At 43.8% G+C, this 27,738-nt stretch overlaps 1 protein-coding gene across 2 annotated transcripts in view; it reads left to right on the top strand.

The window, feature by feature from the left end:
• Positions 1-27,373, top strand: part of FASTKD3 (FAST kinase domains 3) — an 81,448-nt gene extending 54,075 nt beyond the window's left edge. For both annotated transcript variants that reach the window (XM_033929726.1, XM_033929727.1), the window contains exon 7: positions 26,879-27,373. In XM_033929726.1, coding sequence (XP_033785617.1) covers positions 26,879-26,977 — 99 coding nt within the window. In that variant the 3' untranslated portion in view covers positions 26,978-27,373. The remainder of the gene's footprint in view (positions 1-26,878) is intronic.
• The last annotated feature ends 365 nt before the right edge of the window (positions 27,374-27,738 follow it).

Raw genomic sequence — 27,738 nt, forward strand, 5'->3', positions numbered from 1 at the left:
GCCTGCCCTTGAACAAGGTTCTGCAGCAGACCTTCTTGCGGAATTTGGATTCCCCCTATGCGGTGACGGCGGTCCCCTCCAAGATGGAATCCAAATACCGCACGGTGCCTTGCAAGGGTTTTGAGAAGGCCCAGTTGTCCCACCAGTCTTTGCTAGTGGAGTCTTCTCTTAAGAAATCCCAGCCTTCTCGGGTGTCTGCGGTGGTTCCGCCGGGGCGTGAGGGGCGCAACCTGGATAAGTTCGGGCGACGCCTCTACCAAAATTCCATGATGGCGAATAGGGTACTAAACTATGCGTTTACATTCACCTCGTACCTTCGTCATCTGGTCAAGTCCATGCCTCATTATCACGGGGTCATGCCCGAATCCTATAGGGGGGACTTTGGAAAGCTCATGGATTCTCTGTCCCAGCTGCGCCTTTTCCTGTTCCACGCCACCTATGATGCCTTCGAATTGACCTTTAGGGTCTCCGCGTTTGCAGTGGCGATGCATCGCCTGGTGTGGTTGCGTATCGTGGATATGGACCCCAATCTGCAGGAGCGCCTGGCCAATTTGCCCTGCGTGGGCTCAGAGCTCTTCAACGAGTCTCTGGAGGCGGCTACTAAACGTCTCTCTGAGCACAAACGCTCTTTCGCCTCCCTCGTGCGCCCCAAGGCGAAGTCAGTTGCTCCAAAGCCATACCGTCCTCCGCCCCGGCGCTATCCGCAGAAGACCACGCCGGCCTTCTCTAGGCCCCCGCCAAGGAGACCTCCTCAGCAGGCCAGGGCTCAGCAACAGAAGCCTCAGGCGCACCGTCTTTTTGACGCCTTGAGCGGATGGGGGCGGGCCCCCTCCGCGCTGTCATCGACCCCGTTGCCCATCGGGGGTCGATTGAGGGCATTTCATCCCTCTTGGACTCTCATCACCTCCAATGCGTGGGTCCTCCGAGTTATCTCGGAAGGTTACTCCCTCAACTTCAGGGACATCCCGCCGGACAGTCCGCCCGGCGCGTGTCCTTCCAACAGGGCTCAGCTCCCCCTTCTCCTCTCGGAGGCCAGGGCCTTGTTGAATCTTTGGGCTGTGGAGCGGGTGCCCCACGACCAGCAGGGGAGGGGATTCTACTCCCGCTATTTTCTAGTCCCGAAAAAGACCAGGGACTTGTGCCCCATTTTGGACCTCCGGAGGCTCAACAAGTTCCTTGTCCGGGAGAAGTTCCGTATGCTATCTCTTCCGGTCCTGTACCCGCTGCTGGACGAGGGGGACTGGATGTGCTCCCTTGACCTGAAGGAAGCTTATACACATGTTCCAGTGCATCCCGCCTTCCGCAAGTTTCTGCGTTTTCAGGTGGGGGAGTGGCACCTTCAATACCGGGTCCTCCCCTTTGGCCTGGCTTCGTCCCCTCAAGTCTTCACGAAGTGTATGGTGGTAGTCGCGGCAGCCTTGCAGTCCCAGGGCCTGCAGGTCTTTCCCTACCTGGATGGACCGTCTTTGTCACATCAATGTTTTGGAGCTTCGCGCCATTTTTCTGGCGGCTCAGGCTTTCTGCCACCTGCTCCACGATCAGGTAGTACTAGTGCGGACCGACAACCAGGTGGCGATGTACTATGTGAACAAGCAAGGGGGGACGGGCTCCTAGTCTCTGTGCCAGGAGGCCCTTCACCTCTGGGAGTGGGCAGTCTCTCAGAATATCTTCCTTCGGGCGGTTTACATACGGCGGACAAACTAAGTCGCCTTCTGCAGCCGCACGAATGGTCGCTCAACTCCCGAGTCCTACAAGAGATCTTCGACAGATGGGGGACTTCTCAGGTGGATCTGTTTGCCTCTCCGGAGACTCACAAGCTCCCACTCTATTGTTCTCGGATGTACTCCCTGGATCGTCTCGAGGCCAATGCCTTTCTTCTCGACTGGGGAGGGAGGTTCCTTTATGCGTTTCCTCCTTTCCCTCTGATCTTGAGAACGTTGGTTCATCTCAAATCGACTGGAGCCACTCTGATTCTCATTGCGCCTCATTGGCCTCGTCAACCCTGGTTCTCCCTGCTTCTTCAGCTCAGTGTCAGGGAGCCTCTGCTTCTGCCTGTTTTTCCCTCTCTGCTGTCTCAGAGTCGGGGTTTGCTGTTGCATCCCAATCTTCAATCCTTACATCTGACGGCTTGGTTCCTTTCCCCCTGACTAAGGTTCCTATTTCTTAGTCTGTCAGGGAGGTGTTGGAAGCTTCGCGCAAGGTCTCGACTCGGCTTTGCTATTCCCAGAAATGGACCAGATTTTCATCCTGGTGTTCCGCGCATTGTCTGGATCCGAGTTCGGTTCCGGTGGCTTCGGTTCTGGAATATTTACTTCACTTATCTCAGTCTGGTCTGAAGACGACTTCCATTCGGGTGCATCTCAGTGCTATTGCTGCTTTCCATTGGCATCTCGAGGGTAGGTCTCTCTCACTTCATCCTCTGGTTACTCGTTTCATGAGGGGTCTTTTGAACGTCCATCCTCCTGTTAAGCCTCCTCCTGTGGTTTGGGATCTCAACGTTGTTCTGGCTCAACTGATGAAGCCTCCGTTTGAGCCTATGGACAAATCTCATCTCAAGTTCCTCACTTGGAAGGTGATCTTTCTACTTGCGCTCACTTCCACTCGGCGGATTAGTGAGCTGCAGGCTTTGGTTGCGGACCCGCCTTTTACTGTGTTCCATCATGACAAGGTGATTCTCCGCACCCATCCTAAATTTTTGCCTAAGGTTGTGTCTGATTTCCACCTCAATCAGTCCATTGTTCTTCCAGTGTTTTTCCGAAGCCCCACTCTCATCCTGGCGAGGTGGCGCTTCACACGCTTGACTGTAAGATGGCTTTTTATCTTCAACGCACTCAGTCTCATCGGAGGGTTCCTCAATTGTTTTTGTCCTTCGACCCTAATCGGTTGGGACGTCCTGTTTCCAAACGCACCTTGTCCAACTGGTTGGCTGCTTGTATTTCTTTTTGCTATGCTCAGGTTGGTCTCCCGCTCCATGGTCGAGTCACGGGGCATAAGGTCCGGGCTATGGCAGCTTCTGTTGCTTTCCTCCGGTCTACACCTGTTGAGGACATCTGCAAGGCTGCCACTTGGTCTTCGGTTCATACTTTCACCTCCCACTACTGTCTGGATACTTTGTCCAGGAGCGATGGCCGGTTTGGCCAGTCGGTTTTACGTAACCTTTTTTCTTAAATTGCCATCCTCCCACCTACCCTTTTTTGGTTGGCTTGGAGGTCACCCACATGTGAGAATATGCTACCTGCTTGTCCTGGGATAAAGCACAGTTACTTACCGTAATAGGTGTTATCCAGGGACAGCAGGCAGATATTCTCACAACCCGCCCTCCTCCCCGGGGATGGCTTCTTTGCTAGCTATGGAACTGAGGACCACGAGGTGGGGATGCGCCCTCTAGTGGAGGGAGAAGGCATGCACATGCGTGGTGCAGCATAGCAAGCTTGAAACTTCAATCAAGTTTGCTTGAAAAGCTGTCCGCGTCAGGGCTCCGTAGATGACGTCACCCACATGTAAGAATATCTGCCTGCTGTCCCTGGTTAACACCTGTTACAGTAAGTAACCGTGCTTTATGTTATTAATAGTTTGTTAACTGGACCCCTTTTTAAATTTTTACTATAAAACGCTTAGAATTTATGATTAGCGTTTTATCAAATTTTTAATAAACTTGAAACTTGATCTTGCATTTGGGGATTAATAATAGGAAGGAACCGTATATGCTGGGAGGAGAGAAGCTGATATGCACGGACGGGGAGAGGGACCTTGGGGTGATAGTGTCCGAAGATCTAAAGGCGAAAAAACAGTGTGACAAGGCAGTGGCTGCTGCCAGAAGATGCTGGGCTGTATAAAGAGAGGCGTGGTCAGTAAAAGGAAGAAGGTGTTGATGCCCCTGTACAGGTCATTGGTGAGGCCCCACTTGGAGTATTGTGTTCAGTTTTGGAGACCGTATCTGGCGAAAGACGTAAGAAGACTTGAGGCGGTCCAGAGGAGGGCGACGAAAATGATAGGAGGCTTGCGCCAGAAGACGTATGAGGAGAGACTGGAAGCCCTGAATATGTATACCCTAGAGGAAAGGAGAGACAGGGGAGATATGATTCAGACGTTCAAATACTTGAAGGGTATTAACATAGAACAAAATCTTTTCCAGAGAAAGGAAAATGGTAAAACCAGAGGACATAATTTGAGGTTGAGGGGTGGTAGATTCAGGGGCAATGTTAGGAAATTCTACTTTACGGAGAGGGTAGTGGATGCCTGGAATGTGCTCCCGAGAGAGGTGGTGGAAAGTAAAACTGTGACTGAGTTCAAAGAAGCGTGGGATGAACACAGAAGAATTAGAATCAGAAAATAATATTAAATATTGAACTAGGCCAGTACTGGGCAGACTTGCACGGTCTGTGTATGGCCGTTTGGTGGAGGATGGGCAGGGGAGGGCTTCAATGGCTGGGAGGGTATAGATGGGCTGGAGTAAGTCTTAACAGAGATTTTGGCAGTTGGAACCCAAGCACAGTACCGGGTAAAGCTTTGGATTCTTGCCCAGAAATAGCTAAGAAGAAAAATTAAAAAAAAAAAAAAAAAATTTAAATTGAATCAGGTTGGGCAGACTGGATGGACCATTCGGGTCTTTATCTGCCGTCATCTACTATGTTACTATGTTTCCAGTTGTGGTCCATCACTGATAACTGAAATTTGAATATCCTATGTCTGCTTCAGAACTTTCTTTGGGTGCCTCCAAATATAAAAAAATTGTATTAATTAAATAGAGTGGTTAATGTTGAATGAATAACTGTTATAAATCTTCATAGTGGATAAAGTAGACTCTCAGCTATCTGGCACCCATGGGAATTGGTGGATGCTGGATAACTGTTTTTCTGTTTGGTTGAGAGTTACTGTGAAAAAAATTCTGTAGCAGCAAGCAGCCATTCCTGACACACCCCTCCCTACCTCTAGCCTCCGAAGCAGCAGAGCAGGTCCTGACAATCCCCACTCCTTCCAGGCCTGAAGCAGCAGTGGCAGCAAATCGTGACAACACCACTCCCTCCCTCGGTCAGCGTCAGCTGATTCTAACAACTCCCCACCCCCCTTACCAAGGCAGTAGCAGCAGCCAGTGAACAGAAGAAGTGCCTTAAACAGGCTATGTCTGACCAGTTCCAGCAGGGCCTTTCTTCTGCTGCATCAGGATTAGCTGCCACTGCTGCTTTGATGGGGAGGGGAGAGGTATGTCAAGATTGGCTGCCACTGCTGCCTTGCACTAGGAAAGAGGTTGTCAGGACAGCTCCTGCTTCATGGGCTGGAGGGAGATTTGTGGCTGCCTGCTGCTTTGGGAGCTAGAGGAAGGGAGGGAGGAACTATTGTTTGGAGGTTGTCTAAGGAGTGCAGGATTACAACCATCGTTTGATTTGAATAAAAGTTGAAGTATGATCACCGCTGGATTCATAAAGAAGCAGGAAGTTTGAAAGTTTCTCGACTGCTCTGAAACTAAATAACTGCTATTATCTTCGATAACCTTTTGAAATAAATGTTTGTGCCTAGTGATCTATACAAGTATTTAATCTAGCCTGGTTTTTTGGCCAGAAAAATTTTTGTTCCTTGAATAAAAGGGAAGTTATTTTTCTCTCTGGAGTTTTTCTGGTAGAGGGCCAATGATATAAAGAAAGACTCGGAGGAAGTGCTTTCACTGAGCATGGAGAGACAGGGAGCGTCAGCTTCTAATTTACTCCATTACCTGCACTGTTTGCTCTTTTCTGGAGGGCTCCCTTTGACATCAAAGTGCCACTGGAGTCCTGAGCCTGGGAGTGAAGTACGCGCTCACTCCTGTGGCGCCCGACCGAAGGGGCTCCCTGGCCCCTTGGGAGCCCCCTGGAGCCACGGGGAGCCACTGGACTAGCAGAAGCTTGAGATAAGTCAATATTAATACTCTTTAATGTATGGGTTTTTTTATTTATTAGCATGAATAAACATAAGGACAATGTGTGGCGGCAGTGAAAAGGGCGAACAGAATGCTAGGAATGATCAAGAAGGGGATCACAAACAGATCTGAGAAGGTTATCATGCCGCTGTACTGGGCCATGGTGCACCCCCACCTGGAATACTGCGTCCAACACTGGTCACCGTACATGAAAAAGGATATAGTATTACTCGAAAGGGTCCAGAGAAGAGAGACAAAAATGGTTAAGGGACTGGAGGAGTTGCCGTACAATGAGAGGCTAGAGAAACTGGGCCGCTTCTCCCTTGAAAAGAGGAGACTGAGAGGGGACATGATTGAAACATTCAAGATATTGAAGGGAATTGACCTCATAGAGAAAGAGAGATTATTCACCCTCTCCAAGGTAGAAAGAACGAGAGGGCACTCTCGGGGATAGATTCTGTACAAACTTAAGGAAGTTCTTCTTCACCCAGAGAGTGGTAGAAATCTGGAATGCTCTTCCAGAGGCTCTTATAGGGGAAAGCACCCTCCAGGGATTCAAGAAAAGGTTAGATAAGTTCCTGCTGAACCAGAACGTACACAGGTAAGGCTAGAATCAAATAGGGCACTGGTCTTTGACCTAAGGGTTGCTGCATAAGCGGACTACTGGGCACGATGGACCACTGGTCTGACCCAGCAGCGGCAATTCTTATGTTCTTACCCATGTGTCAACCCCGATAACATCTGGTCCCATGGATAAACATTTAACTTTAATTGAGCCACTGAAATTTAAGAGTAATACTCATGAATCAATATCAGGAGCATCATTGAGCTCCTTTGATCGTTCCCCTCCTCTTCCTTCTAATCTTCTGGGAAGCTTTGGGCTAGAGATTGTCTCTCAATCTTCTTCATTTGAAGCCACCGATCTTCAGCCTATTTCAGAGATTACATTTTCAAAAATGCCACAAATATTTCCTAATCCGAAAGATCAGGCTGGAGTTTCGGATGATACTTCCCAGGAAGTTACATTAAAAGATTTGTGGCGATTGAATACGAGGATAGAATCTATACAGAAAACTGTAACAAATCAGGTCCAGATATTTTCACAAGAGATTGTAGATAAACTAGCTAACATGGACTCAAATATATTGAGCTTAGATAAACAGTTTTGGTTGAGAAACAGGTAGTAAATTTGCAATCTTTTTCTGCATCATCAAGTAAAGATTCATTAAATATTCACTTAAAATTAGAAATGATGGAAAATCAGGCAAGGGCTAGGAACCTGCATCTAATTAATTTTCCTATTACTCACTTAATATCTCCTGAGATACTCTTTATGAAATATCTCAAAGAGATAGGTTTGATTAATGCTAACACAATGATGTTTTCAAATTACTATTACATTCCTTAAAAGAAAAAGTCTTCCACAGAACAGGGAATGGATTTTGATTTAACTAATTTCTTGGAAGACTCTCAGGATCTGATCCAGACGCGATCCACTCTTGGTTACTTGCTTAAATGAAGTAGATAAAGTTATGATAATAAAACTTTACTTTAAAAACAAAGAAATGAAGTTCTGTGGTGACAAAATTTTGATTTTCCCTAACGTAGCCAGATCTACACAGCTCAGGAGGAAAGCCTTTTTGGCATTGAGATCCAGAGCTGTGGACCTAGGGGCTACTTTTTTCCTAAAATTTCCCTGCAAGTGTCTTGTTCATATGCAAAATAAGGATTATGTTTTTTGGGACCCGTTGCAGCTAGAGTCATTTCTTCAGGTAAATCAGAAGTAAGCCTTAACCTGTATGATTTTGTTTTTTAATTTAAGGGGTAAAATAATGATAATAAAGGGTAAATTCTATAAGAAGCACCCATAAGTTAGAATTAGGCACTGTTCAGCACGATTCAAGTAAAATTGGGTGCTGTTTAATGAATCACGCTGAGTGGAACCTATTTTGGAGGCACCCAAGAAATAAGCCAGCTCTAGGCGCCTAGCTGAGCACTTAAGCACGCTCAAGAACAACAATTCTGCAACAAGGCACCTAACATGTAGCCACGTCCACACCTAACGTGCATAGCGCCTATTTTTTGAAGGCTGCCTAAATTTTTAGAGGCCCCTTTTTGCAGAATCGCTCTTTCTTGATAGGTACCTAAGTTTCAATTATTGCTGATTAAAAAGCTTAATTGAGCTTGTTACTCGATTTAGATAGACGCCTATCTAGATGGGCACCTCCGAAATAGGTGCCTAACATTAGGTGCCGGTTACAGAATTTGGGCCTGAGTTCTTAAAGAATTTTGGGGGGTGGGGGGTTATACCCCTTTTCCCCCATTATTTGCTTATATATTTATTTGCTTTAAAAATCAAACGCTTCCTCTCTTATAGTAGGCTAGATGGATTTTCCTTTATTATAATGTATTGGTTGATGTGCTTTGTGTTTATATTCCATATCTTTACTTTGTAATGTAATATTGTAAAAAAAAATTCCATAAAAAAGAAAAATAAAGAACAGACTGAAAACCCATCTTTTTGATAGCCTTCAATCTTTAACCCTACACCTCTGCTCTTCAACCCAGCCAACTGATTAACCGTTCTCGTTAACTGTATCCACGAGATCCTGTTTGCCTGTCTTGGCTGTTTAGATTGTAAGCTCTTTCGAGCAGGGACTTTTCTTCTTTGTGACTCTGCATACATCTGGTAGCGCTATAGAAATAATTAAAAGTAGCAGCAGACTCTTTAGGGAGCTTATGCTCTTTTTTGAGTGTTTATCCTCTGGATTTTGAGGCCCAATTGTTTAATAAGTTTTGTTGCTTGATTGATCACAGGGTGCAAATATTGGTAGACATGCATCGGATTTTGAGCCACCTATTGAAGATCTCTGTATTTTATAGTCTTTCCTCACCTTTCCAAAGGCAGGCAGTATTTCAGAAAAAGCCACAGTCCTTACAAAAGACCTCAACCCTTCCCCCAGCTTATAGAAAGCTCTATGTACAGTATCTCTGTAGTACAGGTATTCTATTCCTAGCCAGGTCATTTGTTCCCAAATGTATTAAGAATTTTTACTCTCTTCTCTAATCATACTCAGTATTAAGTTAGTACTTCTAGTTGAGGAGTCTGGAAGCTATGTTATTTAGTTGGGGTCCTTGAGGTTTGTTTTCACTATGCCTCATAAAATAGAATCCTCTAGCATCTCATATATAATACAGTACTGTATATAATGCAGATGTTTTGTCTGTGTATTGGAAATTTGATTTTCTTTGAATTACTATCTTGGACTCTGGATTCACTTCAGTTCTGGTTTCTTGAAACATAGAAACATGATGGCAGATAAAGGCCAAATGTCCCATCTACACTGCTCATCCGCAGTAACCATTATCTCTTTCTCTCTCCGAGAGATCCCACCTGCCTATCCCAAGCCCTTTTGAATTCAGATGCAGTCTGTCTCCACCACCTCATCTGGGAGATTGTTCCATGCATCTACCACCCTTTCTGTACAAAAGTATTTCCTTAGATTACTCCGGAGCCTATCACCTCTTAACCTCATCCTATTCCCTCTCATTGCACAATTTTCTTTCAAATGAGAAACTCGACTCATGCACATTTATTTTATGTAGATATTTAAACGACTCTGTCATATCTCCCCTCTCCTGCCTCATGATGAAGACCACATACCATTTTAGTAGCCTTCTGCTGAACTGATCCATCCTTTTTATATCTTTTTGAAGGTGCGACCTCCAGAATTGTACACAATATTCTAAATGAGGTCTCACCAAAGTCTTATACAGGGGCATCAATACCTCCTTCTTCCTACTGGCCATACCTCTCCCTATGCCCTAGCATCCTTCTAGCTTTCGCCATCACCTTTTCAACCTGTTTGGCCACCTTAAGATCATCACATACAATCACACCCAAGTCCCGCTCTTTGGTCATGTGCATAAGCTCTTCACCCCCTAAACTGAACCGTTCCCTTGGGTTTTTGTAGCCCATATGCATGACCTTTCATTTCTTAACATTAAATTTTAGCTGCCTAATTTCAGACCATTCTTCAAGCTTCACCAGGTCTTTCTTCATGTTATTCACACCATCCAGCGTGTCTACTCTATAGCAGATTTTGGTATCATCCACAAAGAAGCAAATTTTACCCGACAACCCTTCAGAAATATCATTTATAAAAATGTTAAAAAGAACAGGCCCAAGAACAGAACCTTGAGGCACTCCACTGGTAATATCCCTTTCTTCAGAGTGATCTCCATTGATCATTACCCTCTGTCGCCTTCCACTCAACCAGTTCTTGACCAAGCCCGTCACTTTGGGACCCATCCTGAGGGCACTCAGTTTATTTATTAGAAGGCTGTCCAGATACCATTCACATACCCTCCAATCAGAGACATCAAACGGAAAAAAAACTCTAAGATGGCCTTCTAGCCACACAGGCAGCAAAACTAGACCACCAACTCTCCAATCTACTAATCGCGACCCCAGCCTACAAAACTTTCGGAAAAGAAATAAAAACCCTGCTATTCAAGAAATCCATGAAGACTAACTAACACCGTATGAAACATTTCAATCCTCTGAAGCAACTCGCTCTACTCTGTAACACCTCTGGACATGTCCAGAAATCCTCTTCTGTAATCCGCCTTGAACCGCAAGGTAATGGCGGAATAGAAATCACTAATGTAATGTAATGTCTGTGTAGAACAATGTCAAAGGCTTTGCTAAAATCTAAATACACCACATCTAGCGCACATCCTCTATCCATTTCTCTGGTCACCCAGTCAAAGAAATTGATCAGATTTGTCTGACAGTCCATGTTGCCTCCACAGGATTCCATAAACTTGACCATTCTCTGTTTTAAAAGTTTTTCCATTAATTTGCTTACCACAGAATTCAGACTTACCGGCCTGTAATTCCCTACTTCTTCTTTACTTCCACTTTTGTGGAGAGGGACCACATCTGCCCTTCCCTAGTCCTCCGGTACCACTCCCGACTCTAAGACTCTTTGAAAAAGTCAGTCAGCGGAGCTACCAGAATTTCCCTAAGATCCTTCATCACCCTCGGATGTATGTCTACCTTTATGTTAGTGAGCTCCTCACGAACATAACCCTCTGAAAATTGATCAGGGTCTATTACTCCTCCATCCCTATTCACGTTTGTCTTCTTCAGTCCTGCTCCGGGTGCTTCAGCCATGAACACAGAACAGAAATATTTGTTAAACAATTCAGCCTTTTCTTTATCAGCTTCTACATATTTCTCCCCTTCACCTTTGAATTTCACAATGCCACTTTTGCACTTCTTCCTATCACTAATATATCTAAAAAATGTCTTGTCTCACCGTTTCTCATCATATTACTGCATCAGCTATTTTTTCTTCCATTTGCATCTTTGCTTTCCTGACTACATGACCAACCTCTCAACTTTTCCAGATATTTCTGCCTGTCTTCCTCTTTCTGTGACCTTTGTAGTTTATAAAAGATAACCTCATATTCCTTACCATCTCAGCTACTACTTTTGAGAACCAAAGCGGCCTTCTTTCCTCTTACTTTTACTTACTTGCCTCACAAAAAGGTTTGTCACCCTTACAATCACCCACCGCATTTCCACTCCTTCCAGAGATTCCCATCCAGACAGTTCCTTGACGTAATCCCCTATTCAAACAAAGTTAGTTTTCTAAAAGTCTAGAATCTTTTCTTTTGAATGAGCCCTCTCTACAGTATACCCATCTTAATATTAAACCATACCATGCCAGATGATCATCCACCGTAACATCAGAAACACTTTCCCTATCCCGCATGGGTTCCATTACCAACTGCTGGAATAGTTCTCCTTGTAGAGAATCCAGAATCTCCCTACATCTAGAAGACCCCACAATAGGGATACCTCAGTCAACATCCAGCATGTTAAAATCACCTATTAGTAAAACTTCCCCTTTTTTAGATATATTCTGAATGTCTATTATTAAATCTCTATCCACTTCTTCCGTCTGTGAAGGAGGACTGTATATCACACCAATGTAAATATATTCACCATTCCTTCTTTCCAAATTGATCCACAGTGCCTCTTCCTTGCCCTGTAGATCCTGCAATTGTGTGGCTTTAATATGATCTTTAACATATAACGCTACTCTTTCTTTTACCCTGTCTTTCTTGAACAGATTATAGCCTGGTATAACTACATACCAGTCATGGTTCTCTGTGAATCATGTCTTTGTGATCTCCACTATATCCAATCCCTCTTCTTCCCATCACAGCTTCTAGATCCAGAATCTTGTTTCCCATACTTCGAGCATTAGTATATACTGTTTTCCAGACATTGCCCCTTTTCCCATCCGTGTAGAGCAGGGGTGTCAAAGTCCCTCTTTGAGGGCCGCAATCCAGTCGGGTTTTCAGGATTTCCCCAATGAATATGCATGAGATCTGTTTGCATGCACTGCTTTCATTGTATGCGAATAGATCTCATGCATATTCATTGGGGGAAATCCTGAAAACCCAACTGGATTGCGGCCCTCGAGAAGGGACTTTGACACCCCTGGTATAGAGGTATTCAGTGATTTACTTACCTGAGGGCTTATACTCACCCGGGAGCTTTGATCACCCTGCCCCATTACTTCTGATTTAAAACCTTCTCCAATAGATTAGCCAGCCTACTGGCGAAGACACTTCTTCCCTTCTTTGATAGATGCACATCCTCCCTGCTCAGTAGCCCTTGGAAGATCATCCTATGGTCCAGGAAGCCAAAATGATCTCAACAACACCATCCACGTAGCCATGCATTCATTTCCAGGATGCGAGCTTCTCTGCCCTGGCCTTTACCCTCGACAGGGAGGATGGATGATAATACCACCTACGCACCTGACTGCTTTACCTTCTTTCTCAGAGCCACAAAGTCACTTTTGACGTATTCACAGGGATACCTGGCAGTATCGTTAGTGCCAATGTAGATGAGCAGCATCAGATAATACTCATCAGGCTTGATGAGTCTTGGCAAGCTCTGCGTAATATAACGTATAACATTCTAATGCTGCAAATGAATTTTGTAGGGGAATCTCTTGGGAAAGTGGACATTTCTGTGTGACAGGTTGCAATCTTCCAGAGCGTAGGCCAGTTAGGTACAGATTGTTTTATTCTCTGCAGCAGAGGGAGTAGATTGGTCAGATGGTGTGTAGTCTTGGAAGCTGCTTTAACTGCAGCCATTTCATGTTTCAATTTGGTAAGCTCTGCTTGTATTGTAGAGATTTGTAGACAGATAGGGCAAGCTCTGAGAACTACACATGATTTGCCTTAGGTTGAAGGCACCACAGCTATTGCACCGAGTGAAACTCAGGTTACACACCTAACTAAGTAATGAATACCACACCTAACTAAGTAATGAATACCAATCAGCTAGGAAATGCTTCCAGAAGAGGTGGTAGGACAGAGTACGATTTTGGGTTTCAAAATGGGATTGGATGATTTCCTGAAGGAAAAGGAGATTGAAGGGTATAGATAGAGGGTTACTATACAGGATATTAAATGATTAGGGAATAAAATGTTTTAGGTTAAAGATCACTTACAGGTCATGGACCTGGGGAGGCCGCCGCAGGAGAGGGCTGCTGGACATGATGGACCCATGGTCTGACTCAGCAGAGGCGATGCTTATGTTCTTAATTAGATCTCTTTTGTAGGTGTGGGATGGGATGGGTGGGTGGGTGAGAGACAGGGTGGAAGGGAATACAAGTCAAACTTCCCAAAATAGTTAAGAACAGTGTTTTGGTTTTTTACTTTCCTGGAAACTCTGATGAACCTGAATTAAAAGGAGGCAGTGTAGGAATGTGAAGAAGAAATGGCCAAGTATAAAATGCTCTACTAAGAGCAAAATTAGAAATACGAGGATGAATCAAGTCATTTGTTAAATTGTGCGATAACCAGAACAGAGTTAGCGAAATGCAACATATGTACTTGTACATTGGCTGTTAGATAATTCATCCATGCATAGTGCAGCACTCAGCCTTTAGTCATGTGGCAGCCATGAGATCAGAAACATGGATGTTCCATTGCAAGGTTGCACCATCGAAGAACAACATGCATTAGTATGCTTTCTTTGGATTGAGGGAGTGAAACCTGTGGAAATTCACCATCATATATTGATTCGGTATATACATAGCACCATGAATCAATGAAAGGTTTATGAGTGGGTAAAAAGGTTTAGAGCGAGAAGAACTGACAAAGGTCGTTCTGGCCATCCATCAAATCGCACACACAAAGAGCACATTGACAGGGCAGATGCCTTGATTAGAGAATACTAACAGACAACAGTGTCTCAGTTGGATGCAAATTTGGGTATAGGCTATGGATCTGCATTTGCCATAATGCATGATGACTTGGGATATAAGAAAGTCTGTGCACGATGGATTCCCAAACAGTTTACTGATCTGCACAAGCAACAGCGTGTGGAAGTTACGACCCTGATCCTGAGACGGTATAAAGAAGAACCGAGCGAGTATTCTGGAGAGAATTGTCACCGGTGACGAGACATGGGTGCATCACTACAACCCGGAGAGCAAAAGCCAAAGCATGGAGTGGAGACATCCATCTTCTCAACGAAGAACAAATTCAAACATCCTCCTCCAAGAAAATCATGTTAATCTTCTTTTGGAACATGAAGGGTTCTATTCTGGTGCATTTCCAAGCACATAGTCAAACAATGAACAGTGAAAATTACTGCGTATTTATTTATTTATTTAAAATTATTTATAACCCGCCTATCTACAAATCTAGGCGAGGAACAATAAACATACAAAATACATCAGGAATATCATAAAAATCTCCTAAAATATCTAAGCATCAATCACAAAATATATCTTCAAAAAACAGTTCAATGCTAATATAGTCATAAACTAACCCAAAGCAAAATCTCATGCACACTCATAGTTGGTACCAAAAGCGTGTTCGAATAACAGTTTTTACTTCTTTTCTAAATTGACAAAGCATGGTCAATTGATGCACTGAACCCAACAGGGCGTTCCACAAAACCAGGTTCTGTACAGTCGGCATAGATTTGCGATTGCCAGTAAGTTTCATAGTTACTAAAGATGGAATTTCCAATCTCAAGCTATCAGCAGATCATTACTCAAGGGGAGGGGAATGCCATCGCAGTGTATTGCTGTGAAATGAACTTAAACCTGCAATTCGTAGCAAAAGAAGAGGAATATTGTTCAAAATAGTCTTGCTGCACCATCATAATGCATGCCCTCATACAGCAGCAGCAACAGAAGAGACCATGTAAAAGCTTGTGGAGAGTGTGGCGCAGTGGTTAAAGCTACAGCCTCAGCACCCTGAGGTTGTGGATTTAAACCCACGCTGCTCCTTGTGACCATGGGCTAGTCACTTAATCCTCCCGTTGCCCCAGGTACATTAGATAGATTGTGAGTCCACCAGGACAGACAGGGAAAAATGCTCGAGTACCTGAATAAATTCATGTAAACCATTCTGAGCTTCCTTGGGAGAATGGTATATAAAATGGGAAAAATAAATAACATCATCTACATCTTCTTTACAGCCCGGATATGGCGCCTAGTGATTATCACATCTTCAATCCATTGAAGGAGATGTTGCAGGGTTGCAGATTCACCTCCGATGATGAAGTAAAGTTAACAGGAGTGGGGGGAGAGGGCAGACAATGAATTGAAGGGCAGTAAAAGAGGGCAGAAAAAATGAGGAAAGCAGAAACCAGAGACGACAAAGATCATAAAGTAAGCCAGAAAGATAAAACGAATTACAGACCCAACACTAACATTCTGTTTTTAGCGAAACTAACGGAGAATGTCATCTTCAATCAGATTTCAGAATACATTGAGAAAACAAATATTCTTCACCCAAATCATACAGGCTTCAGGCAGCATCATTCCACTGAGCATTCTTTAATAGGTATAACAACTTCCATCTTATACCACCTCGATCACCACAAATCGGTTCTTCTAGTCTCTTTGGATCTTTCCTCCGCATTTGACACCATCGATCATACCCTACTTCTTGAGAGACTCAAATCTATAGGTATATCTGATCAGGTTCTGTCATGGTTTCACTCCTATTTCTCCTCCCGATACTCTAAGCCTTCAATTAATAACTCTTTTTCTGACAAATTCACCACTGATTGTGGAATTCCGCAAGAATCCATTCTTTCACCTTCTGTTCAATATCTTTCTGGCTCCCTTGATGACCCTTTGCCAATCTATTGGATTCTATACTTTTGCATATGCTGATAATATTTAACTTTTACATCCTATAGATTCTGAAAACCTTCAAGACATCCTGACAATCACTAGTAAACTAGAGCTAGTTCACCAGTGGCTTGAAATCAATAGGCTTGCCCTTAATGTATCCAAGTCTAAAGTAATGCTCTTTCCTTGAAAAGATGGCCTCAAACTAGAATTCCCCATTAAACTGAATGGTAACACTTTTGAAATGGTTACAGCTATTAAGATTTTAGGTATCATCTTCGACCACAAACTCTCATATCACGATCATATCAGTAGCATAATTAAATCAACCTTTTTCCAATTATGTCAAATCCGTTCAGTCTCAAAATTTTTAGATGCAAAATCACTCAACATACTAATACATTCCCTGGTAATCTCCAAGATTGATTACTGTAACGCTTTATTTAAGGGAATTACCCAAAAGGAAATTTGTCATCTACAAATCATCCAAAATGTGTCCATCAAACTCATCATGAAAGCAAAGAAATTTGATCACGTGTCACCCTTTTTAAAGAAATGTCACTGGCTTCCTGTTGTTCATCATATAACTTATAATTATATTACATTACATTAATGACTTCTATTCCGCCCGTACCTTGCAGTTCTAGGCGGATTACAAAATAGACTAACTGGACATATCCAGGAAAAATACAATTTAGGAGTTTTGGATTACAAAAAAGATAACTGGACAGTTCCAGGGGGATTAAATTTAGAGAGTTGGTTACATTTCCAGGAGATTTGCAATTTGAGGAGTTGTTTACATGGTTGAGTCTTTGGAGATGAAGAAATTGCAGAATAGGAAGAGACTTGGGGGGAATAATAAGGGAGGGAGGGATAAGGGGAGGGGTTAGGAGAGCTATATAAATTTTTTGAAGAGCAGGGTTTTGATTTCTTTTCGGAATGATTTGAAGTCGTTCGTTGTCAGTAAGTTGGAGATGGTGTAGTCAAGTTCTGCTGCTTGCGTTGCTAGTAGGTTGTCAAACATCTTCTTGCGCTGAGTACCTTTGAATGGGGGGAAGGTAAATAGGGACTGAGTTCTCCTTTGTCTCCTTTGTCTTTATAAAATTTGTTTATTAATTTTTAAGACACTTCTTTCTAATGCCCCCTTTATCGATAGACTTGTAATTCCGTATGCCTCCGCAAGAGTACTAAGATCCAATGATTGAAATCTGTTGACAGTTCTTTCTATAAAAATAATTATCACATGCCGGCAAATATCTTTTCAGTTACGGCACCGCAAATGTGGAACTCTCTTCCAATCCATTTAAGAGAGGAACGCTTCTTGGATTAATTTAAAAGTAACCTAAAATGCTTTCTCTTTAGAAATACCTTTGATCTTTAACTCTGCTTGTTAGGCCTTCTTCTGATCTATTCGATCTTCCTTCTTTATGTTGAATTACTCTTCCTTGCTCTTCTATTTCCTTCTTCTTAGTCTTCACTCTAATCTTTTATTTCATTTCTAAATTCTGTTTCTCCAATCTCCTACTACTCACCCATCATGTTGTTTTTTCCCTTATTTGTTTTCTTTCCTAACAAAATTGTATTTCTCGCCCATCTTTCACTTTTGGCTCAGTAAGTTTTGTGGGTCCATTGTACGTCTGATATATTGTTACCTTTGAATGTTGTAATTTTATTTATGTACATCACTTAGAAGTTCGATTAAGCGATTTATCAATCATCAAATTTTAAATAAACTTGAAATAAGGTGATCCTTTTATTAAATTAATTTTAATATATTTTTGACTAACTTTCGGAGACCAAAATCCCGTTTCTCAGGTCAGGACAGGATACCTTAACTGCAATATACGCGAGAGCTCCTATAAGTGTTTCTACCTTCATCCATGGTGGATCGAGTCATATGCAGGATCATGGTTCATCTGGACCTGTTGATTCTAGTGGCCCCTGACTGGCCTCACTAGCCATGGTATGTGGATCTGGTCCATCTTCAGAAGGACAAGAAGCTCAGGCAACCTCTTCATCAAGACCTTCTCAGTCAAGGGCCTTTTCCAATGGAGAACCCCCAGCGCTTTGGTCTTACAGCTTGGCTCTTGAATGCAAGGCCTTGATGCAACAAGGATACTCTGACGTGGTGATTGCCACTCTTTTGAAGTCTAAGAAGCCATCTATATTGGTGACTTATGCCATGGCTTGGAAGGCTTTCAAGCAATGGTACACCAGGGACCAGGTGGAGCCATTGTCTGCTCCCATCCCGATGATCCTAACTTTTTTGCAGGCCGGTCTAGAAAAAGTCCTGGCAGTGACTTCCCTCAAGGCCCAGGTGGCAGGACTTTCCTGTTTCAGAGCGCATACCGGTTCCAGTTCACTTACTTCTCAAATTTTTCAGAGGGGCACTTCATCTGCGTCTGCCTCTGCATCAGCCCTTTCCAACGTGGAACCTTAATGTGGTGCTGAATGGGCTTATGGTGGCTTCCTTTGAGCCACTTAAGCTTACATCTCTCTTGGATCTTACAGTCAAAACAGTGTTCCTAGTGGCGATCGTCTGAATTGGGTGCATTTCAGAGTTGCAGGCTCTTTCTTGTCAAGAACTCTTTCTCCAGTTCACGGAGGCCGGGGTCTCTCTCCGTACTGTACCTCCTTTTCTTCCAATGCTAGTTTTGGAATTCCACATCAACCAGAAAGTTTGCCTGTCTGCCTTACATTCCACTGGAGCATTCTAGACATTTGGGTTGTCAATCTTGCAAAAACTGGATGTCCAAAGAGTCTTGATTCACTACTTTGAGAGAACTAATGACTTTCGTCTTTCTGACCATCTATTTGTCTTGTCTAGCCAGTCCAGACAGGGTAAGCCGGTGTTTTAAAGCCTCTACTGCCAGGTGGATTTTGTTGACTTACATTGCTTATGGCAGGCAGCCGCCGGCATCTCTCAAAGCTCATTCAACAAGAGGTGTTACCACTTCATGGGTGGAGTCTCAGATGATTAATCCAGCCAAGATTTGTAGAGCGATCACTTATGTCTCTTCAGACCTTTACCAGATTTTACAGAATAGATGTGGCGGCTTGGTCAGATGCCGCATTTTGGGCCTCGGTGTTGCGGGCAGGTTTTTCTGTCCTACATAGACATTGCCATTGCAGGGCATCTTTTTTTTCAACTATACTTTAAAAACGTTTTAAGAGGAAAATATAGAAAATCAAGATCATACTTTACTCATATAGTATAATAATAAATCATTATACAGAAAATCAGAAATACATCCCATCCCCTCTCACCCCGTTTCTTATCTACTTCCCTCCCTAATCATCCTCTCATCCTCTTCCCTATTACTAAGAACGTATATAACATGTATAATGAGTGCTTATATGATGATTATCATGGTTTAGAAAAGATTCTTTAAGTGATAACATAATACTGCCTTGAGTGTCATTGGTGGAGCATTAATTAAATGTAGAGGCATGTTTTCAAAGCTCTTAGACACTCAAAGTACCATAGGTTTCAGTGGTACTTTGTTTAAGTGCTTTAAAAATGAGCCCCATAGTTTATCTTGTACAGGCTTTTGGTTATTCCTCACTGACTGCCACATCTGGTTAAGTTGATTTCTAGTGCTACAGGAATATCTCGACTAACGGGTATTTACCCTACTTTACTACAAAGTCTGTAGAGAGCCTAATTTACATATCCAAGTTAGAAATATGGACCTCACAATTCAAATTAAAATTGAACACCGAAAAAACCAAACTTTTCCTGGCAAGTCCTACCCATAAACTAACAAACACTTCCCTGAAATTGAACGGCCCTCATCTCCAATTCCCCCCCTATCAAATGTTCAGGAAGTCAATCAAAACCTACCTTTTTGACAAATTCCTCTAACTTCTCCCCCCCTCTTCCTTTGCTCCTCCTCTGACCTCGACTTACCTCCAGACTCACCGACTCCTCCAATCTTGTTAGTCACTAAATGGCTTAACAAAAAGGATCACTCAATCCAATTAATTATCCCGTCTTCGTTACTCCCCATACTAAATGCCTCTGCTCTGCGGAGTATCACCACCGTATATAGCACTGCTGTATGTAACACCACTATATGTAACTTACAGCAAATGTAACCTAGCTGTAAAAATAATTTCACTGTAAATGTATCATCGCCAAAAATGTAACTTCGCTGTAAATGTACAGTCTCTTCATCTGTTAACCGCATACAACTTCCATGGTAATGCGGTATACAAGAATAAAGTTATTATTATTATTATTATCCTTCAGCTCCTCCTCCTCTCACTCTGGGCTGTGCTAAATTTCCTCAGTCTTACTGTCTGCAGTGAAGTTGTAGAAGCTTCTCTGTTCTGCTCGCATTTATTTTCTTTTACAGGTTTTTCTTCTGTAAGTGAGGCAGAGGATCTTGGTTCCTCCAAGACATCTCAGCTGTGAAAGATAGAGACTCTCAGGGTAGAGGTCTGTAGCCCACAGGTACATGCTTTGCACGATTTCTGTGTGGCTGGCCTGTATTAATAGTCCAGAGGCTCAGGGACTTTTTCCTTGGGAGCAGGTGCACCCCAGGTTTCATCCACAATGGGCTTGAGCACAGGCTGTGTGGCTTCCATGGCAGTTTTACCAGGATTGGGGCTGACTGAATTCCTCCCCCCACAACGTTGTGCAGGTTCTGGTAGGAGTCTGAGGGCCCGGTCCCTTGGGGAGACTGGATGGCAGTCCGAAGAAACAATCCAGTTTTCCTTTGTCAGACTTATTTGAAGCATAAATCTCATACCTCTGACTAGAAGTTCTCCATTAGCAGCTCCCAGTATGGCACAGTGGGTAACCCTTACATACCGCACCGCAAGTAGAACAATGACCCCTCTTGGACAGGCATTCGTCGCAAATTTGGCACCTAAGGAATCCATCTATGCTTTTTAATAAAAAAAAGTAGGGGTTCTGAGGCAGATTTCTCAATTTGATTTTTAAAAGCCTCTAAGATGGCCACCATTATAGTAATTTTAGCACCTAAAATGGCCCGTGGAAGCAAAAATGAAACACCAAAAATTCAGGAAAGGGGTTTTGCCTCCTAGCCACAAAAACCTTTAAAATTAACTTTTAAGGGACCCCCCCCCCCCCCCCGATTTTCCCATAGGCTAACAGCTTCAGGCTTCACCTCTTCTCATTCCTCGGTGGGGGGGATTGGAGCCCATATGGAACATTTTCTGGGCTAGAAATTTCAGCTAGAGCTGAAGAATGGAGAGTTTAGATTCCCAGCGGAGTGTAGCCATGTGCCAGTTGATAAACCCTGCCTCCAGGCAACTTGGGTAGTGCTTCACTCCTAAATTGATACATATGATGTATGAAGCTTTTTTAAGCTTCAGAAGCCAGCCTGGCCCTAGGAGGTCTCAGCAAGTGTGGTGCCTGGGTGTCTTCCCATGAAGAGCACAGGATCCTCTAGTCTAAGCCATGCTCAAGTGTCAGGGACCCAGGCAGCACAGGATTTGGATGAAGATGGTTCAGAGTCCATGCCTCTACTTTCTCAGTTGGGGGTCCTCCGTGCTTGGAGATTCAGCATCTCAGCTTGGTGAGCTAGACCATGATCAGATAGCAGCACTGGACCTTGGAGAGGACCCAACAGTGTACAGGATCTCTCCAGGAATTAAAACTGGAGCCATCCCAAACATGTCACGCAGAGCTCGCTCATGAGCAGCACAAAGACAAAGGCAAGGACATTACCAGGATGCTAACTTACCGCTGGGAGGTCCCTGAAAAGTCCCTGAGGGTAGCCAAGTCTTATGACCAAGCTCTACCCAATGGATGCTAAGTTCCAGCATATTGGTCGCCGTACCTCAAGAAGGATATGGCGATACTCGAGAGGGTTCAGAGGAGAGCGACACGTCTGATAAAAGGGATGGAAAACCTTCCATACGCTGAGAGATTGGAGAAACTGGGTCTCTTTTCCCTGGAGAAGAGGAGACTTAGAGGGGATATGATAGAGACTTATAAGATCATGAAGGGCATAGAGAGAGTAGAGAAGGAAAGGTTCTTCAAACTGTCAAATAATAAAAGAACAAGAGGGCATCTGGAAAAGTTGAAAGGGGACAGATTCAGAACAAATGCTAGGAAGTTCTTCTTTACCCAATGTGTGGTGGACACCTGGAATGCGCTTCCAGAGAATGTAATAGGGCAGAGTACGATACTGGGATTTAAGAAAGGATTGGACAGTTTCCTGCTCGAAAAGAGGATAGAAAGGTATAAATAGAGGATTTCTGCACAGGTCCGGGACCTGTTGGGCCACCGCGTGAGCGGACTGCTGGGCATGATGGACCTCAGGTCTGACCCAGCAGAGGCATTGCTTATGTTCTTATGTTCTTTAATACGCCAAAGATGGATTTCATAGTGGCTCAAGTTACATAATGTATCTCCCTTCCCAGTGAAGGTGGAGTGGTTCTGAAGGACTCATAGGACCACAGACTGGACTTCATCATTGAGACACAATTTGAGGCTGCATTCTAAGCCTAAAAGTAGCAGCAGTGGCGTTATTTGTCACCCAAGCATGTTATTCATAAGAACATAAGAATTTCCGCTACTGGGTCAGACCAGTGGTCCATCGTGCCCAGCAGTCCGCTCACGCGGCGGCCCTCTGGTCAAAGACCAGCACCCTAACTGAGACTAGCCCTACCTGAGTATGTTCCAGTTCAGCAGGAATTTGTCTAACTTTGTCTTGAAACTCTGGAGGGGGTTTTCTCCTATGACAGACTCCGGAAGAGCATTCCAGTTTTCTACCACTCTCTGGGTGAAGAAGAACTTCAGTACATTCGTACGGAATCTATCCCCTTTCAGTTTTAGAGAGTGCCCTCTCGTTCTCTCCCTACCTTGGAGAGGGTGAACAACCTGTCTTTATTTACTAAGTCTATTCCCTTCAGTACCTTTGAATGTTTCGATCATGTCCCCTCTCAATCCCCTCTGTTCGAGAGAGAAGAGGCCCAGTTTCTCTAATCTTTCACTGTACGGCAACTCCTCCAGCCCCTTAACCATCTTGGTTGCTCTTCTCTGGACTCTTTCGAGTAGTACCGTGTCCTTCTTCATGTACGGCGACTAATGCTGGACGCAGTACTCCAGGTGAAGGCGCACCATGGCCTGGTACAGCGGCATGATAACCTTTTCCGATCTGTTCGTGATCCCCTTCTTTATCATTTTTAGCATTCTGTTCGACCTTTTCGCCGCCGCTTCACTTTGTGCGGAAGGTTTCATTGACTTGTCGATCATAACTCCCAAGTCTCTTTCCTGGGAGGTCTCTCCAAGTACCCGGACATCCTTTATTCATGCATGAGATTTTTGTTACCTACATGCATCACTTTACACTTATCCACGTTGAACCTCATCTGCCAAAGCTCAGCCAGCATCTGTGCAAGTGGATTTCCTGAGTTGTCAGACACAGGATCCAGGAGAATGGTTTCTGTCTCAGGAGGCCTTCAACAACATTGTACAGTGCTGGGGGTGACTGATATTCGATCTCTTGGCATAAGCCAACAATAAGAAGGCCACTCGGTTCTTCAGTCAAAGATACAAGCCAGGAAGCAATGGCCTGGATGCTCTGGTTCAGCCCTGTCCTTCAGCAGAGCTTCTGTATGTTTTCCCCATGGCTGATGATTGGAAAAATCCTTAGAAGGATAAGGACCCACAAGGGGTGAGTAATTCTGGTTGCCCAGGAATGGCCTTGGCAGCTGTGCTATGCAGACCTGGTGCTTCTACAAAAGGGCAAGGGGCTCAAGCTTCCTGTCAGAGATTCCTGTCTCAAGGCCCAGTTGCCCTGGAGGATCCAGACTGCTATGGTCTTACAGCTTGGCTCTTGAGCAGGAAGCCTTGGTGCACAAAGACTATTTGGACTTGGAGATAACCACCCTGCTAAGATCTAAAAAGCAGTCCACTTTGGCAGCCTATACGAAGACTTGGAAGTGTTTCCACAGCTGGTGCAGTCAGAGAGACACAGATCTGGCTAAGGGTCCAATTGCCATGGTGTTGGCCTTTCTTCAGGAGAAGCTTGATAAAGACCTTGCAATAGATTCACACAAGGTACAGATAGCAGGTTTTTGCTGCTTTACAGGGCAGACCAAACAGCGAACCTTGGCTTCTCATCCAGATGTGTCTAGATTTTTAAAGGGAGCATCGCCCTTCCCCCCCTCCTCCTTGTGCCCCATCTATTTCTGTCCTGGAATCAATCTTATCCTGTGGGTACTAGCTTGGGCTCATATAAGCCCTTCGAGGAGGCTCACTCATGGACTTAACAGTCTAGCAGGGGTGCCCAATACGTCGATTGCGATCGACGGATAGCTCAGGAAGGCAACGTGAGTCGATCGCAGAGCCCATCCCGGGCTCCGTGATAGACTCGTGTTGCCGTCCCGATCTACCAGGCCTATCAGTCTTCCTCTCCCCGACGTCAAAGACGCCGATGCCGGGCATCCACTTTAGGCTGTTTTTTGTCATTTCGGGGAGGGGGGTGTGGCGGCGGCAGCAGCAGCCTAAAAAAGAAATCATCCTGGCCCGGGTCGGTGTCATGCTCCGGAGCTTCTACCTCTTCCAGCAGCCTTCCTATCTGGCCCTCTCCCTTCTTCCTGCTTCCAGCCACACCCCCTGCTCCGCGGCTCTCTTCGGCAACTCAGCAGAACGATCGACACAAGCTTCTGACGTCGGGGCCTACCCTCTGCGAGTCCTGCTTGTTTCAACTTCCTTTTTCCACAAAGGCGGGACTCGTAGATGGAAGGCCTTGATGTCGGCAGCCTGTCTTGATCACCGCTGCTGACGAGTTGCTGAAGAGAGCCGCGGAGCAGGGGGTGTTGCCGGGTGCAGGTAGAAGGGAGAGGGCCAGATGCAGGACTCATGGATGAGGGAGGGGAAGAGAGAGAGAAAGAGAGAGGGAAGGGAAACAAAAGGAAATATTTCATACTGGGCTGGGCCGGAGTGGAGGGAGGATGGAAATATTCTGGCTACAGGGTGCATTAAAGGAAAATGAGGAAAGCTGAAAATGGAGATAGTGACACAAAGAAGAGAAAGGGTAAGCAGGACCTACTGTTTTGAGAATTTATATCTGCTGTCTATATTTTGCACTATGGCTCCCTTTTAATAATGTTTTTTAGCGCAGGGAGCCTATGAGCATTGAGAGCAGCACGAGGCATTCAGCGTAACTCCCTGTGCTAAAATCTACTATCGTGGTTTAATAAAAAGGGAGGGGTATATTTGTCTATTTTTGTATTTTGTTACTGAGGTGACATTGCATAGAGTCATCTGCCGTGACCTCATTGAAAAAGCCCGGAATATGAATAATTAACATTTTCTCTGCCTTTAAGTGTGCTTTGTGTTTTTTAAAAATTTTATTGTTGGTAGATCATTTTGACTTAGTCATTATAAAAGTAGCTCGCATGCCCATAAAGTGTGGGCACCCCTGGTCTAGAGTGTGTTTTTAGTGGCTGTAACTTCACCCAGAAGGGTGTCAGAATTGCAAGCTCTATCCTGCAGGGAACCCTTCCTCAAGATTTTGGAGACTGGTGTCACTTCGAATGTGTACCTTCTTACCAAAGGAAATTTCTAGTTTTCACGTAAACCAGGAAGTATGTTTCTCTGCCTTTTTGCCCTCTGGGCAAAGAAGGAAAACAAGATCCTGAAATGCCTAGACATCCAAAGAGTTGTTCCTCGTTATTTAGATATGATAAACGAGTTTTGCCTGTTGGATCATCTCCATCCCTGTCATGTTGCTTCAGGGTGCAACATGACATGGACGGTTGGCATCAAAGGCAACCATTTCATTATGGATTCAACTGGTAAGTTCTTCGACCTATATCAGGAACGGAAAACAGTCTCCCGAGGGAGTAAAGGCACACTCCACCAGAGGAGTGGCATCAGCCTGGGCAGAAGCTAGAGCTGTCTCACCTGAATAAATCTGTAGGCCATCACATAGTCTTGCTTTGACACAAAACAAGTGGATGTAGCAGCCAGTAGGGATACAAAGTTTGGTTCTGTGGTACTGGCAACAGATTCAATTGGCCCTCCCTAGGCAATGGAGACTTCTTTGGTACTTCCCTTCGGTCAAGACTGATATTCCTGTAGCACTAAAATGGAAGATTAGGTTCTTTGCTACTTTCTTGTAAACAGGAATATCAGTCTTGACACCCACCCTGCCAGTTCATTAGCCTGCTTTCTGTCGCAGACATGTCTGGAAGATCAGACGTCTTATTTACTTCCACTGTCCCTTATATTATAGCAGCAAATTGGAATATCTTTCGAATTGTTGATACAGGTGGCACAAGTTCATTTCACCTAATTGTGTATTGCAAAATGTATTAATTACTGTTGTTTTTGTTGAGCAGAACAGACTTGTGTTATCTCAGGGAGAATAGATGCTGGACCTACAAGTGGGGTGGGGGGGATGATAGAGGAAGGAAGATAAAACTATTTTAGAGCAACTCTCAAGCAACCAGAAACTACAGTTATCCGCCATTTTTCAATCTCCACGGGTGCTAGATAACTTTACTGTATTCCTGTTTACAAGAAAGAAGATTAGCAAAGGTAAGAACCTAATCTTCCATTCCTCTACCACGCAAATCTTTTGTGATTTTATCATATAGGTGTATTTCTCTAATTATTACTTGCTATGTTGAAAAAGATGGTCCCAGGGCACCTTTTAGATTGTTCACTCAAGTAGCTTATGTTTTCTGACACTGCTCCTTTGTTCAGTGGTTTAATCACAACTGTATATTAAAAAAGAATCCTGAAAAATATGAACAAAAAATGACTGTTCATCTGGAGATATCATTACTGGCATCTCTTTTTAACTTGCAGATTCCATATTTTGAATTTGAAGCATTACAGAATAGTGATGACATCATTGCATACCTCCACAAGAAAATCTTTCCTTATAGCTTCAGACCCAACTGGTGATCTGCAGTGGAATCAGGACTGCAGACAGCAACACTATCCTTACAAGTGGAAAGAGAAGGAGCAACTCTGTATTTTGCAGTGGCTCTACTGAATGTTGTTATTGTTTTTTTGAGAAAATATCATATACTACACTTTGAGGGCCATTTTCAAAACGTCCACAGTTGGACACACAGAAACATCAATTTTCGAAAATATCCTGATTTGCATAACTGGTAGAAACTGATCCTAAATGGCTTATGGCTCTTATTGTTACAAAGGGGTTTCCAGGTCTGAAGTCTTATGCAATCAATATGCTTTAGATTCTAATTACTTTCTCAGTATTTCTATAATTGTTCTTTCATTTTGAAAGTATAAAGTATGTTGTGTATGTCTGTGAAATAAACTATTTTAATAGATTATGGATCATGATTTTTTAACGATCAGATTATGAGAAATATACAAAAGTTTGGAAACTTACAAGGTCTTGTACTTTAAATCTTTAACCTGGTGCAAATACTGTCAAGTGTACAGTACAGCAGCCAAAATTCCAAAACAAGGCATGCAGAATATATACTTGTTGCAAATATGAAGGGGATGTAAGGCAGTATATCAAATGTATGGTAAATAAAATATAAACATGGTCCTCAGACAAACTTCTCAGTATCTTCTATGAAATTGTCTTTTGTTAAAGGGGCCTTTGGTGTTTTAATTTCATTTATTTAATTTCATATATGGCCCCTAGTGGCACTGATGCAGTTTAAAATAAATATGCATTAAAATCA

This window comes from Geotrypetes seraphini, chromosome 2, assembly GCF_902459505.1.
Source record: "Geotrypetes seraphini chromosome 2, aGeoSer1.1, whole genome shotgun sequence".
NCBI lineage: Eukaryota > Metazoa > Chordata > Amphibia > Gymnophiona > Dermophiidae > Geotrypetes > Geotrypetes seraphini.